Source organism: Perca fluviatilis, chromosome 10, assembly GCF_010015445.1.
Source record: "Perca fluviatilis chromosome 10, GENO_Pfluv_1.0, whole genome shotgun sequence".
NCBI classification, from domain to species: Eukaryota; Metazoa; Chordata; class Actinopteri; order Perciformes; family Percidae; genus Perca; species Perca fluviatilis.
The window spans coordinates 3,695,840-3,712,087 of NC_053121.1; the positions used below are offsets into that span (position 1 = coordinate 3,695,840).

General features: G+C 40.6%; 1 protein-coding gene across 2 annotated transcripts in view; it reads right to left on the reverse strand.

Moving 5' to 3' along the window:
• LOC120566783 (gamma-aminobutyric acid receptor subunit alpha-2) overlaps window positions 1–16,248 on the reverse strand; it is an 80,131-nt gene that overhangs the window by 47,495 nt on the left and 16,388 nt on the right. Inside the window, exons 4-7 of one of the 2 annotated variants that reach the window (XM_039813421.1) lie at window positions 13,873–13,940; window positions 6,340–6,560; window positions 5,028–5,110; window positions 3,999–4,142 (exon numbers count right to left, since the gene is read on the reverse strand). In XM_039813421.1, the coding sequence (XP_039669355.1) occupies window positions 3,999–4,142; window positions 5,028–5,110; window positions 6,340–6,560; window positions 13,873–13,940 (516 nt within the window). Of the gene's footprint in view, window positions 1–3,998; window positions 4,143–5,027; window positions 5,111–6,339; window positions 6,561–9,832; window positions 10,448–13,872; window positions 13,941–16,248 lie in introns of those variants that run through there. The other variant, XM_039813422.1, reaches the window with a different exon arrangement.

Consider the following 16,248-nt stretch of genomic DNA (forward strand, 5'->3'; position numbering starts at 1 on the left):
ACACACACACACACACACACACACACACACACACACACACACACACACACACACACACACACACACACACACACACACACACACACAGGCTCTGTTTCTTGGCATGTGTGTTAGTGTGTTTGCACGAAATGTGTTGTTCTTTCTCTTTCTTTTATACTACAGCCTTTTTTTTTTATTCACTTTGTGAATAATATGCTTGTTGAAAGTGTTTTATAACTACATTTAACATGACAACTGATTGTCTTTGATAGAGCATATTTCTATTTCTGTACAGGCCCCTGACAGAGCCAGCAAGGCTTCAAGACAACACGCTTATTGATTTGGTAACTGCTACATTTCTCAGTGCCAGCAGGTCAGACTGTGGTTGTACTGGGCATCTTCCAGGTATGAATGTGGAACTGTGTGAATGTGATCAGGGTGTTCCTGCAAAAGAGAGGCTGCCTCTCAGTGAACCTTCCCTGAATAAATAAAGGTTAAATAAAAAAAAAAAAAAAAAATGTAAAACTAGCCTAAACATTTACACAGTTTCTAAGAATTACTGTCAAAAGGAGACTTGAAAGAGGAAGAACTGACCGTTTGCTAAGCCCTTCCCTTTAGTCACTGTTGCTATGCCTGTCAAGCTTGCACATATGCAGTTTACAATAATAATATGGACAGATTTATTTTATTCTTACCTTGACCTTAGAAGTAATGCTTGCTTAGATTACTACTGTAAGTAGTCAAATCAAGCTAGTTAGCCAAGCATGCAAAGGTTTGTTGCTCAAGTTTGAGCAGAGAAACACACCAGCCATGTTTCCATACAAGCTAATTTTAGGCTAACTTTCCAAATGTTGCAAAAAAAACAGAAAAGACAGACTGTTGGGCGGTATCTGACTGTAACGTTAACTGAGAGTTGGCAACGCTACTTACACTCTAGGTTACGTTACACACTTTCACTGGCTAGCTGAAAGCTAGCCTACATAATTCGAGGTAAGATTTAGCTTTAGTTTTAAATATATCTTTGTCCCATAGTTATATTAAATATGAGAGGAGTCACATTGTAAAGTAAATGTATCTGACGTTACCATGTAAATTGTCTGTAATGTTAGCTTGCCACTCATGGTAAAACATGCTAACGTTAATTTTCTGCACATCGAAGTTTACGTTTTCCTAATTTAAACGTAGGGTCAGCGAAATGCAAAACGGGGATTGTCAATGCTTATCATTATCTAACGCTAACTATCGCAGACGTATAACCAAGTTTCTTGTAACTGTAATAACCATAATGGATCGATAATAACATTTACAGTCAATGGTTTGGAGTGAATAAACTATGCGTAGTTTTGTCAAATTTGTTCCTACAGGCTACGAGTACCAGGAGTAAAGGTTGCTAACAAAACAAGTCGCACAACTTTCCCACAACACAACTTTTATAAATACACCTTTTAAAACCTGAACTAAAACAACAAGGAAGAGCGGGGCTGGCCCAGTGAGGACGCCGACGAAGCAGTGAATGCGGAGTAGTGGACCCTAATCTCCTTTACTACTTCCTACCCCCATCACTACAGGGTGTTGTAAAATCCAAACCTGGACAGGCCTGCTGTGTCAACTGTAGTTCGCGGTTTGGGGGACAGCTTTAGCAAATGGTCAATTAAAAACCTTTTCTTAAAAGCCTTCACAACATTTTTACTAGCTTTAAAACTTTTTATTGCTCTTAAAACTCTAGACTTAACCAGAGTTAATTATCCTGTCCACTAATGAGTCACTGTTGGATTCACTTGCTAATGTCTCCTGCAGGTCCATTTAAGTGAAATGCCACATTGTCAGTGCACAGAGTTAGTCACTTTCTGGACCCAGAACATAGATTTTCTGTCATTTCACACATCGCTGCACTTTTGTGAGACATTCCTGTGTCTTTGGGCACCAACGCAAGACACTTAAATAGCTCAAGAACACAGCAGCTTTTCTTTTCTCCTGGAGCTCCTCTGTTACAGTAGTGTCTCTGACAGCCACAACAGACAGCTGCGCTACATTATGTCTAATTCAGCATCAGCATCTGTCATCTATTTATTTATTTATTATTGTCCACTTAAAAGCCATCCAAAGAAACTGGATAGGAAAGGCTGTGCAATATACTACAGTATCATATGCACTATTTTACCTTTCCTGTCCTAAGTGTCAGAAATTATTCTTGGTTTTAGCCATTTATCCATTGTTTTGTTTTCATCTCTAATGCACCTTCAGTTGTGGCACTCACAATTTCATTGTATGTGTCTCTCTTATCTTATACAGAACAAGGTAGGGAGTTCAAGGCCGCGTCCACACACACCAAAACGATCTTTTTCCCCCCCGTCTTCCCTGGCATCGTTCCAAGAATATTACAACCAAGCGGATCCATTTGTGTATGACTCAACACGCTACTTCATATTCCAGGCCTATAGGTGACGCTGTTTCTGCTACAGAAATTCACAAAAAAATGGAGAAGAAGAAGCGGAGCATGCGCATAAAGCTTGCGTGCTGTATACAAACAGACAGTATGTTTTGCCCCAGTAACCCTAATAAGCTCAATATCCACTATTGTTGTTATGAGACGTCGTTGTGGGATAAGAGGTCAAAGGCTAGAGGTCAAGGGGTGTGGCGATGACATCATCGATACACAAGTATGTGGCTTCATCGTCCAAACGAAGACGCAAGGGTGGGGTTTTCAAATTTTTTCACCCTGGGACCAGGTTTCAAAAAAGTGCGTCTTCAGGCAGTGCGTTTACAGGATTCGTTTGGACGATCGGCCAAAACGATGCAAAACGTGTGCGTTTACACCAAAAAAGCGTTTCCGTGTGGATGGCCCCCAAGATGCATGCCTGCCAAATCCCTGTTTTGTCGAATCTTTGTCATGCAGAGGAAGCCAGAACAAATGTTTCTCTGCATTTTCCAAGCCAAGTAAAGTGAGTAGCAAAAAGACAAAACTTAGCAACCGCTTCACAGCAAGCTACGGCCGCCTCCTGCAACATGTAGGAGGTTCAACATCCACCCAAACAAGCATAAAATCCTCACAGTTTGATTTTCACACTCAAACAGTTTGGAACCGAGATAATAAAGATATTTAGGTTGCAAATTCCACAAAACTAAGCAGGTCAAAGCTACCGATGTCATTACAGTTTTGTGGTTTGCACTGGTTTTGTCACTAAAGGTTGTTTTAGAAACAGCTATTAAATATCCACATTTTGCTGCATGCCAGCTGGCAACTATCTAGCAAAACCTGGGCTGTTTTAGTAGCGTGGCTTCATCATTTCTTAAAGTGCTCATATTATCCAGGTTCATAATTGTATTTAGAGGTTGTACCAGAATAGGTTCATGTGGTTTCATTTTCAAAAAAGACCATATGTTTCTTGTACTGCACATTGCTGCAGCTCCTCTTTTCACCCTGTGTGTTGAGCTCTCTGTTTTAGCTACAGAGTGAGGCATCGCACTTCTATTCCATCTTTGTTGGGAGTTGCACATGCTCAGTAGCTAAATAAGGACTACTAGCCAGTCAGAAGCAGAGTATGAGGGCGTGCCCTGACAGTAGCTAGGTAAGGACTACTAGCCAGTCAGAAGCAGAGTATGAGGGCGTGCCATGCTAGCAGCTAGGCGAGCATTATAACGTGTGTTCCAAAGTGACCCACGTTTGTCTCTGAAGTAAAGGCTGGACTACAACAGAGCTGTTTGGAGCAGTTGGTGAACAGTGTTTTCTGTTGGAGATGGGAAGTCCCTTTGGGGTGGACTTTGGGCTTTTTCACTTTGTAAACCTATTACATGCACAAAAAATATATATAACACAATGAAGGAAAGGGGAAAGGCCAAAAACATAATATGAGCACTTTAAGTATTTGAAAATACCAAATCCAGGGTTTTCTTTGCTAATTCTGAGACATTTTCTAAGGAATGTTTACTGCAGAGGACAGAGGTTAGTGGGAGGTGGAGGAGCCATGAGGTGGATTTAATTTCCTCTAGACTTTTAACTTAACCTCCACAAAGCTTACCTGTACTCGATTTGATAGTTTCTTGTCCAACCGTTTGGCCAAGCAGGTCATACTGGTTGAGGCGGGAGCTTTCTCCTTCCACCACCACAGAGTCAGAGGCATTTTGAGTCCAAGCATAAGTCACTTCTGAGATTGTGTAGGCATCTAAAAAAAGAGAAGAGGATAAACCCATAGGGGATAAATCTGGGGCAGCCGCAGCTATTGATGATTTTTCGAGAAATTATTTCAGTGACCCAAATGAAAAGCCCCCACTACATTGTGTTTTAAGCTGGGTTTCTAGAAAAAAGGAATACTGTAGAGCGAAAACAATCTCTCACTGGCTGAAGATGGAATTCATAAAACGCCAACAAGCAATTGATGCACAGTGACATTTGCCCTTTTCAATCAGTCACAGCACGCACTGAATATGAAATTTGAAAGCTGGTCTGCTAACCTATGAATGTCTATGAAACAGAATTTTTTCTCAATATGCAATTATTGAAATGTCCTGCCAATCATGTCATCCTACAGATTGCTGCAACAAATGTTGTGAGCTTCATTTGAAATACTGTAGGTTGCCACATAAATGCATTAAAAGTATGTGAGAAGTCAAGGCATTTCAGACATGACCCACCATGTACTGATGCTCTGATCATTAATAATCCCTTGTTTTTAAACCAATGTCTTAAAAGCAGCATAGAGCAAAACATTATTCATCCAAATGGCAATAAAATAGTGATTAAAACACATCTTAATTCACAAAATAAAATATTTGGATGAGTTTAGAGTCCTTTTCCCCATATTCATTGGTAACTTTAGCACTAAGTCTTTTATCTGTCAGTTATTCTATATATATATATAGCAGTATGTATCTGTTTAATTGCTGCATATTTTGTTGAAATTTGAAGGGCTATGTGAGCCATGCATTCCAGCTTCGCCCAGTTCTTAGGCAGCTATTTGCCAAAAAAACAGTAAGGAGAAGAAGAAAAAAAAGAAAACAGCATTTTACTTCAGGGTCCCTGAGGCGCTACCATCATCAGAGTTACTCACAGCTGCCAAATTTTAGTGGACAGGAATGAAAGTCCATGGGGAAATCCTCCAGATGCATTGGGCACTCTGCATGCACAGTTAACCTGCATCCAATTCACAGACAATTAAGGAGACTTTGCAAATGCATGAAAAGTAAACAGCACAGATTAGGCACCGTCTCAAAAAGAAAAGAAAAAGAAAACCCCACAAGCCTTGTCCACTATTCAAGACGCTTCCCATCTGTAATGCCTTGATGGAAAATAATTAATCTTAACTGTAATCAGCAGAGTAAAGTAAACAGGTTGGTGCAGAGACCATCAGGAATCAAAAGACTAACGTGTGTCAAGGTGAGGTGGTAGGTTAGCTCTTTGATAAGAATCTGCATTGTATGCAACTGTACTATCATACAACAATATTCAACCACTGAAAAAAACTTGCAATAGTTTATCATTAAGTTGGATAAAATAGGATGCATGAAGAATATATGTGAACAATGATGTTGTATTGTTCTGGACGTACTTCCATAAGGCTAACGCATGCTTTAGCTAGGTAGCTGTTCTGTCCAAGTTAGAGAGCGTTAGCTGAGAGGATCGATACCACTTTCATGTCTGTACACTACATATGAAGCTACAGCCAGCAGCCTGTTAGCTTAGCTTACGATCACTAACATTGGTAGCTAATTAGTAGCAAGAGCAACAAGTTAGCGGACTGCCGAGTGTTTACATGCTGTATGCTCCACTCCATGCCGTGCCGGTGTGTATGCAAAGCCCCGCCCTCTATGAAACTGAGATCAATGGACAGAAGAGAAACGAGCATGAACGTAAATGACAGCAGAGCATAGTAACACTCTGGTCACACTGGACAAAATGAAATGAATGCACATTAAATTAGGTTTCAGGGCACTATAGCTGCACCTTCTACCTATATATAGTGCAGTTGTGATATAACAACCGTAGAGAAGTTCTGACGACTCGTTTCTGAATATAGGCTGTGTGCATTTCTCCATGGATTGAGCGTTTTGATACTTTCACAGTATTTATAGCACCTAGGCCTGATTTAAATATTTGTAAAAAAGCTTGGAAATCTCACTTTTAACAATAGAAGTAAGACCTTAAGCTAACCGGTTGCTGGCAGTAGATTCATTTTTAGCCTACAGACGTGTGTGTGTGTGGGGGGGTGGGGGCAGTCTTCTCATCTAACTCAGCAAGAAAGCAAATAAGTTTATTACCGTCCTACATTGTGGAACTATTCCTTTAAATCAATCTCATTAAAACACAAATTAAATGCAACATTGTGACTTTATCTTCAGACATGCACCTGGGACTTGAATTACCTCATGGTGTACAGCAGTGTCCCATCATCTTTGATCCTCAACAGTTTATTTGGCATGGTCATGTTATGAGCCACGGACTTTTTCCCATTGTGGAAGAAGGTGTCCGGAGTCCAGATTTTACTTGCCATCAGGTTGTTGAGGGGCAGAATATTCATCGGTCCTTGAAATTTCAACCTCTCGTCCTTCCAGTTTTGCCGGAAGAAAACGTCTATGGTGTACTCCTGTGGGCAGAGGGGATGAAAAAAATTTTAATAATCAAACTGTATTATTATGCTTCAACATGAGTCCAATTTCTGCCGAAAAAAAGTTAAATAAAACACAGGGCACTTTCCGCACAGCTCTTCACGACTGACTTCACCTGCCACTTTAAAACCTGGGCTCTGAATGGCTTTGTCTATTTGTCAAACTCCATCAAGGTGAGGCCCGCGCTCTCCGTGGTGCTCTCAGCTCTCTGAGCTAAGCTAACTCTGAGGCCAAGACAACCCCTTGACCTACAATCCTCTGTTGTCAAAAGAAACCACACACAAGAAAGGATTTAGGGCAGAAAGCACTGCAATGTGAAATGTGTGTGTGCGTGGGAGAGCGAGTGTGTGTGTTTGTGTGATTAACACACAGCAAGTGAGAGGGAGACACATTCCTCCTGTGTTTTTTCTTGTCACAGTTGAAAGGCTTCTGACATGTAGATCTTGGGGACACTGAATCCAAAACTAACGACTTTCTTTTAGGGTATAGCAGCTCTAACAGCAGAGGTTTAATTCAATTTGCGTCTCTTTTTTGTAGTTTTGGTTACCTTTAGTATTGGTCGTGATAACATTTTACCCACTAAAGTACTTGAGATCTGGGAACACAGCAACATTGCCCCAACAAATATATCTAGGCATGAAATATGAGCAGTCAGGTGATCAGACAAATTGTAAATGAGCCAATTGTAGAGCGACTCTTAAACATTTGCACCTAACATGTCACTAATAAATCCTCATTGCACAAGTAAACACAGTATGGTACAGTAGGTCAAAGTTGAAGCAGGACATTGGTCTATAAACTGTGATAAATGTTTTCATAAACAGATAGTTTGGATTTAGACTTACCATTGCCTTTGTTTTCCCTTCTAAATAATTCTGGCTAACCGTAGGATCAGTTTAAAGGATACTTTTGGTGATTTTTTTATATTTTTCCTATTGTTAACAAATCCCATGGAAAGACCAAAACCAACAACTAATGTATCCTACTAAGAAGTATTGTCTGTGTAGGTAAAGCCTGATGTTGCTGAGGCGAAGGAGGTTCAACGTAGGGCTGCACAATTAATCAAATTTTAATCACGATCACGATTTTGTCTTCCCACGATCAAATTTGCGTGATCGAGCGATATTTAAAATGCGTCATTCCCTTCATAGAACAGTTTTTGCAAAGCCCATCTAGCGCTCCATAAACCACTGTCTGAACACATGTCTCCATGAGCCAATCAGAGCTGTTCCCTGCCTGCACCGCGCAGCTTAGTTTCTAGATGTAGACCGCCACAGAGGACAGAGTAATGTGAGGAAAATTCCACAACAGGTAGCAGTCGGTCATCATAAGCCGGTCACGATGTTTACCAGTTTACCAGTAAAAGCAACGTTTTGTCCCGTCTGTGTTTTTTTTCAGACAACAGCAGTGACCAGTGCTAGTTTGTGTCTTTTAGCTCATAGCTTTAGCAGCAGACAGTCCTCAATCCTACAGTGAAATACAGACACACTACACTGTTTAGCAGTCAGCATTTTAGCCGTGTTTAATCCAGTTACTACTGTGGCTAACGGTAGGCTAACGTTACCTGCTGTGTAACGTGTTATTAGTGTTTACTAGCGTGACATTCAGTGATGTTTATGTTGCCTCTAACGTGGGTTACGGAGCATCAGAGCGCAACGCAGACATGTAAGTGGCAGTGTAATGAGCCACAGAAATCCGCGTAGCTATTTTTGTCCGGTAGATACCAGGCACCATATGCGCCGTTAACGTGAACAGAAAATTGCGTTGCCTGTATCTTTCACGGCATACGTGCATGTGTGGAAAGCGGTCGCACAACAGCTGAAATGGCATACTCCTTCACAGTATCCTTCAATAAAGGAGGAATGTAGCACAATATGGATGTATTAGTAGGAATGTAGCACAATATGAATGTATTAGTAGGAATGTATCACAATATGAATGTATTAGTAGGAATTTATCACAATATGAATGTATTAGTAGGAATGTATCACAATATGAATGTATTAGTAGGAATGTAGCACAATATGGATGTAAAAGCAGTTATAATTATATAATTATGTGACAATAAAATTTGTTTTGGCTAAAATCAACAAATAATCGTGATAATTAATCGTGATCTCAATATTGATCAAAATAATCGTGATTATCATTTTGGCCATAATCGTGCAGCCCTAGTTCAACGTAGACTCCAGGATACTCTGCAACAGATGCACCATCAATAGTATCCTGACCGGCTGCATCACCGCCTGTATGGCAGTTACACCGCCCTCAAGGCTCTACAGAGGCTGGGGGAAACTGCCCAGCACATCACCAGGATGGAGCTGCCATTCATGGAGGACCTCTACACCCAGCGGTGTAAGAAGAAGGACAATGAAAAGGCCTAACCTGAAAGAAGTAGAGTACATGACCTGCTGGTGAACAGACAACAACCTACTCATGAATGACATCAACACTAAAGAGGTGATAGTGGACTTTGGTAAGAAGCAGGGAAGGAACTACTCCTCCCTAACATCAACGGGTCCTCAGTGGAGAGGCTGGGGAGCTTCAAGTACCTTGGTGTCCACATCACCGAGGGTCTGACCTGGGCGCTGCATACTGACTCATGGGGAGAAAGGCCAGGCAGAGACTTTCACCTCAAGACACGTGAGGAAATTCCGGGTTTCCTCTCAAATACTGAGCAATTTCTACTCCTGCATCATCAACAGCGTCCTGACAAGTAGAGCGTCCTGACAGAGTAGGCGGTGCCCTACCCTGCCTACATTATTTATACATCATTAAGGATCCAAACCACCCGGGTAACAGCCTTTTCTCTCTATTGAGGTCAAGAAGAAGGTACCAGATACACCAGGCCGGCACTGAGAGGCTTAGGAAGAGGCTCGGGCCACTAGGATCCTAAATGAGGACACTGCTTAAGACTTACTTACTGTTTTACAAACTGTTTACACCTCTGTGTACATATTTATTACTTCTCGTTATGCAAATATATTTACTACATCCTGCTTACGTTCAGTTTATTCATTTGCATTACTATCTTACTATTACTTTATTTAGGTTTATATTTTAGACCTATATTTTAACTTGCACTATTTTACATTCAGATTTGGCTAAAGCGAAAAACAAATGAATACATGGGTTGCCTTAAATAAACTGTTGTTCATTTTTTTTTGCCTTTTTCAAAAAAAGAGTTAATGCACAAAAGGGGAGATGGAAAGTTAAGAATAAGTTTTGATGTAGCGAACATGTAACTCACATGACTATAGTCCCGGTATCCTTCAGATCGGGATATGGGTTCCATCCAGTGCGCCGTACACTTGTGGCACACGGTGTGTAGTGAAGTCGCGGTGCACTACTGCCTGTGCCTCAGCCACGTCGGGTAAATTGACGAATTGGTTCAACAGCTTGAAGTGTATGGCGCTGCACACCGCGTATACACAGCGGTGAACGGTTGTCTTACTGACACCAAATGTCTCTGCCACAACCCTGTATTCTGCACAGGTGGTCAACTTGTACAATGCTACCTCTCTCCATTTAGCCAAAGATCTTAGCTTCTAAACTCTTCGATTTAGCAAGCCAGTTTGCAATCTACAACCGTGAGTAACGTCAACTTGTGACGAAAGTACGCTTTGCGCAGACTAGTTTATTCCCTCTAAACCGGTTGATGGAAATGCTTCTAATTCGCATTTTCTTTTTTGTGACATTTTAACTTGACGTTTGCTTGACAATTAGATGGAAACATGACTATAGACTGGTCAAATGTGTATTCATCCGTGACTGAAAAAAGTCCCCCAACAAATTCACTATTTCCTCCTGTTTAAAGGTCCAATGTGTAGGAATTTGTCCCATCTAGCGTTGAGATCATATATCGCAATCAACTCTCTCGCACCACGCAGTTCAAAGTAAGTATTACAGCTACGGTAGCCTTCACGCTTCAAAAAGCCGGTCTCTTGCTCTCTTCAATATCCTTTTTCTTTTTCTGGACGAAGAAGAAGACTCCTGTTCCTGAAATTTGGATTTTGAATACGTGTGGTCCTCCATGTTTCCTTCTTCAAATTTGCCGGGGCCGGGAAGCAACGATACCCATTAGCACCTGCAAGTTTATCATGTGACAGCGAAAACGTGAAAGGCGGTGCAGTACGTCCTGTATGTCCCTTACCGGCTAACGTATTTCAAGATGGCGCATGAATATGGAGCGTCTACTATATATACTGTCTATGGTCTACCCCATATGTCAATGGGTCTACCCCAGTTCATGCGAATGCAAATGTAAAATTTCAAGCAGTGTTTCCCACACATAGACTATTGTGTGGCAGTGCGCCTCACTATCAACACCAGCCGCCGCACATTGCGTTTCGGTATAATTATTTGTTTTTTAAACGCTATTTAAAATACGTTCTTCTGCATTTCCTTTCCCTGCTCTCCTCCGTCTCTCTGTCACTTGGGTCTCGCTCACATACACACACACACAGCTCCTTCCACTGTGTGGTGTTGGGTTTTTTTTAAGCCCCCAACTTCGCCTTCCAGGCAGCGTAACAATGGTTATGTTTAAGGTTACGGTGAGGGTTAGCTGCCTGGAAGGCGACGTTGGAGGCTTAAAACACCATCGATCCCACTGTGCACACAGCGTCTGTCTCCATCACGGAGAGAAGACGGCTGGCAAAATTCACAAGTTCATGAAAGGTTGGAATCTATCTCGTGTACACAATCACACATTCACAATCACCGACCCGACTCTTAGCAAACAAGCGATTGCGCCTGCTTTAGAAAGTTAACTAGTCGCAAGTTTGCGGTAAAATGCAGTTGGGTTGTCGAGGTATAACACTATATGTAGCAGCTGTGAATCAAATAAACGTATTATAAATAAAGTTATGTCATTTTTTACTCTTACACTGAATGTTTGCTGCTTCAATCAAGATGAGTATTGAAAAGTATTTTCTGCAACTGAAAAAGGCCCGTGTTGAGGATGAGGACCAGCCTGAACCGGAGGTATCAGTCTGAAACAGAGCTCAACAGTCCGACCAGTGTAATTAGTTATGTTATTAATTTGTTTACAATATTTTCAGGCTTCAACCAGTGAAAGACAGGGGAGAGAAAGACATAGATTTGTTAGGCATTGAAGTAGGAGAGGAGGACAGCATCCAACTGCGTGTTTTTCATGAGGTTTCTTGACAATAAGAAAAACATAGACCATCTCCAGATTTACTGTAGCCTATATAACCTGTCAGTTCGCCTCACTGCTTGTGATTCTTGCCCCTTCCAAGTTGCAATATAATGGAATTATCCTTTAAGGCATAGTGTTACTACACCGACCACACCTAGTATGTACCATTGCATAAAACTGCAGCCAAAGACAATAAAGCTTTTATATTAATTAATCTAATTTCAAAGATACCTTTGACATCCATGTTTGGCTAATGCTCTTTTGAAGCTAAATACAGTACATTTTCTTCTACGTTTTCTTCAAATTTTATTGCTTTCATTTTCCAGCTTTGGCTGTCAGTAGACCTCCTACAAATCTTATAAAATCAATAAAGCAGGCCACCTTAGCAATCAGCTGAATTGCTCTACAGTATCTGAATAAATCAATCAGGTCAGAGGAAAATATATTTCAGGCTGGGCAAGAGTAGAACCTGTAATAAATCATATGTGTTCAGCCTTATGTTCTATTTTTCTATAATATTCATTTTCTTTTGTAAATATAAATACGTATTAGGGCTGGGCGATAGAGAAAATCAAATATCACGATATTTTTTACCAAATACCTCGATATCGATACCACAACGATGTTGTAGTGTTGACTATTGGTGCTTTCACAAAATATTTACACAATGAGATTTTTGATAAATAATAATCAGTAATGTGGATATAATGACTAAGTGGGTAAAGGCAAATAATAGAACAGTTACAACAGTCTGGTACGTTCAGAAAATGACATCACTTTACTGTAATGCAGCCTTTACAACCAGGACAAGACAACATTTATGCCATATTACGATGTCTCGCACCCCTTCACTGCATTATTGCATTCCATTATCTCTGTCACGTCCAATTGCATATTGGTACAGATGCACATCTTCTGCCATACCTGCATTGCTATCACATTCTGTTTACGTTCTTTTGCACTATTCATCCGTATGTTAAACTATCATTCCTCCCACCTTTGTTGTCACACCACAATCTGCACTAACTGTATACTGACTCTTCACTACATTTCAGCATTTATATAGTCTGTCTATTCATGTATACTGTGTTATACTGATCTACATCATCAACTAGACCACACTTTGCAACTGTACATTGATTCTCTACTACATCTCAGTGTTTATATATACTGTCTATTCATGCATATCGTGTTATTTTTGTTCTACATCACTAACCAGACCACTATTTGCATTAACTGTATATTGACTCTTTACTACATCTCAGCAGTGTTATAGACTGCCTATTCATGTATATTGTGTTATTACCATATCACTTTCGCATATCCATCGTCTTACTTACACCTCACTTTGCACCGGCTTTGTAATGCTTACTTTATGTAGCCTATTGTATTCTGTATTCCTGTATTGTATTGAATGTTAAACTTTATGATGTCCTGCTTTTCTTGGCCAGGTCGCCGTTGCAAATGAGAACCTGTTCTCAACGGCCTACCTGGTTAAATAAAGGTTAAATAAAAATAAATAAAAATCTAGTCTCATATCACGATATAATATCGATATATTGCCCAGTTCTAATACGTATCTTTCATAGGCCACTGCATTGAACTCCAACATTGTAACTGCTAAATCAATAGATCAATCACTTGGAAAATGGGTCTTCTACAAAAGAAAGGGACGCTCATGATATGATGTAAGGGAGGGCGCATGTTTCAGAATGATAAACAGGAAAGCACAGGATATACAAAGGAGTGACTGGAATAACAAGAGGACTTTCAATAATGTATAAGATGACAATTGTCAGATGAATAGACTGCTGTAGTGTGGAAAACTCGTCCCACTCCAGTGTTGCGGTGTGTGTGTGTTAGTGGGGAGAGAGAGAGAGAGAGCGAGAGAGAAAGAGAGAGAGAGAGAGAGAGAGCGAGAGAGATAGATAGAGAGAGAGAGAGAGAGAGAGAGAGAGAGAGAGAGAGAGAGAGAGAGAGAGAGATGATGCAATTATGAAAGGACGGAAAGCCTTGGTATGAACATGAGTATAAGTCTGTCCTCTGGAGTGGTCATGTTCGGTTTAATACAGCAGCAAAGATGGGGGTGAATAATTCAACACAATAAATAAGTGACCAATATCTGCTCTCACCATGTCAGTGTCTGAAACTGGTCCAAAGCTGGTGACGTAGATGTTTGTCTTCACCTCAGTTATCCTGTCTGGAAAAAAGACAACAATGACATGCATCAAAACACCAAAGGTGCAAAAACAATGTTAAAATACTGAGGAAAAAAAAGAAAGTTAAAAAGGTAGTGAAGTGGAGAACATGGAATTTTTTTTAAACAGTTTTCTATAAACTTTCTCTGACCTGTCCCAGAATTTTAGTACAGGCAACGAAATCTGACTGGACATACTACACTATGTTAAAAGCTTAATTGTTTTATTGTTTTAAAGAGAAAAACAAAGGCACTTGAGGAGTCTTCCTACGGGTTCTTTTTTTGATTATTTTTGGGGCATTGCAGGCATGACATGCAGCAAAAGGGCCGCAGGTTGGAACTGAACCCGCTGCCGCTGCTGTAAGGACTGAGCCTTGGTACACGGGGCACACGCTCAACCAGGTGAGCTACCCAGGTGCCCCATTTCTTTAGCTTTAAATGCTTTTATAATTTACAGTACAGGTAGACAGGAAGGAGGAGAAAGAGGGGATTACATGCAGCCAGGTTGGATTTAAAGCCAGTCCAATTCTGTGAATTTCCCACCAAAAAAAAATGTATTGCATTTGTTGTCAGACTCTTTTTTTAGACTCTCTTTTCTTAAGTCTGCCTTTCTTTTTTGGGTTGCTTTGCTGTGTAAGCAGCTGTTGCCAGTGCTGGAATAGGAACATTTTCTGCAGTATTTTCCACCATTGAATCAGGCTTTCACCATCAGAAGGGACGTGCACGTGGATCTGCATTTGCAGAACAGCCAATTACAACGCTTTCTATCTGAAATGATTCGTGATTGGTCAAAGTCTATCGTCACAGGCTACATTTTCTAAAGCCTGAATACAGAGCCAAGAGGACATGCAGAGGTCTAGTTTTCTCTCAGACCACTTGAACTACAATATGCTGAAAGGTTATAGGGCATTTTTGTCCAATGACGGTGATGGATGAGTGTCCAGATTGTCAAATTTGTTCTTAAGGTTATACGATGTCCAGCGATACATGAAGAATGACAAATTTATTGTTCCATCGTATTTCTTTCCAATGTTATTTGTTTGCCAATCAGATGAATTGTGTACAGACTCGGTTCACCTATACCAACCTTTGCAAGCCAACTCATAGGGAACTCTTGTAAGATTAGATTTAGTGAGCCACAGTGACATGATTTGCGATATGATTTGTAAGCGTATAAAATGTATCCTAAATGTTCACACTGATGTCACTGATAGGAAGAGCAAAGCTCTCATATGCTTCCTGTTCAAGTGATAATGTGCTACGTGCATCAGTGCTGCTGCATCAGGTCCATTTGCTTTCTCTACACTCTGTCTCTTTTAATAATTACTGAAGCTCAACCTTCTCATGCATGGCCTGTTCAAAAAGCTTTCACGTTTTACTCTACACTCTATACTACACAGTTAAACAGCATCTCACATACAATCTAAAGAGATGATTAATCCTCAATAAAGTGCTCTTGTGCGTGGCAATCATTCAAGTCCCTCTTACAGGACTTATTAAGAAAATGCTTTCTTGCATAATGTAATGTAAATCAAGAAGAAGTGGCAGGTTGCCAGGTAATGGTGCAATACATTTAGCAAGACATCCGGCGGGGTGCATTTATTTATGTAAACCAGGCCTTTGTTATTCTGTATCTTTAAAAAAAATAATTCAGTATGGGGATTGTGATGTGCTGTGAACTTCTTAATAGCTGTGTCTGAGATTGTTTACTATTACAGTCCTTAAAGGTCCAGTGTGTAACGTGTCTAGTTGTTCATTATCAAAATCTGTGTTGCCCATTCACAAACTTGTCCTTTTTCATGAATATTTACCTCCACCATCAATTCCAAGTATTCCTATTGGCTTGAAATTTTACATTTAGTCTTCTGTGTCTACCAAAACAAACGAACATTTCAGCATTCAAAAGCTAACTTGAGGAACTGACTTCTTTGCATCCAAGGAGTTGGGAAAATCACAAGTAGGAGAGCTGTAGAGGTACCTTTGGTGTCTGTCCCCTGCAGGTATGGAGCTACTCCACGCCTTTCCTCACATCAAGAAGCTGTCACTCAAAGTCGACACAGGTCTTCCTGCATGTGCAGGCTGTGAGAGACTTTTCAGTCCTGCAGGACTCCTGTTCACTGCTCAACGATCACAGCTTCATAGCAAGAACATTGAGAGCCAACTACTGTTGATGCTTAATAGTGACATCACCGAGTGATTCTTTGGTGAAATTGTTTGTTTCTGCATGTTTTGACACACACACACACACACACACACACACACACACACACACACACACACACACACAACACACAACACACACACACACACA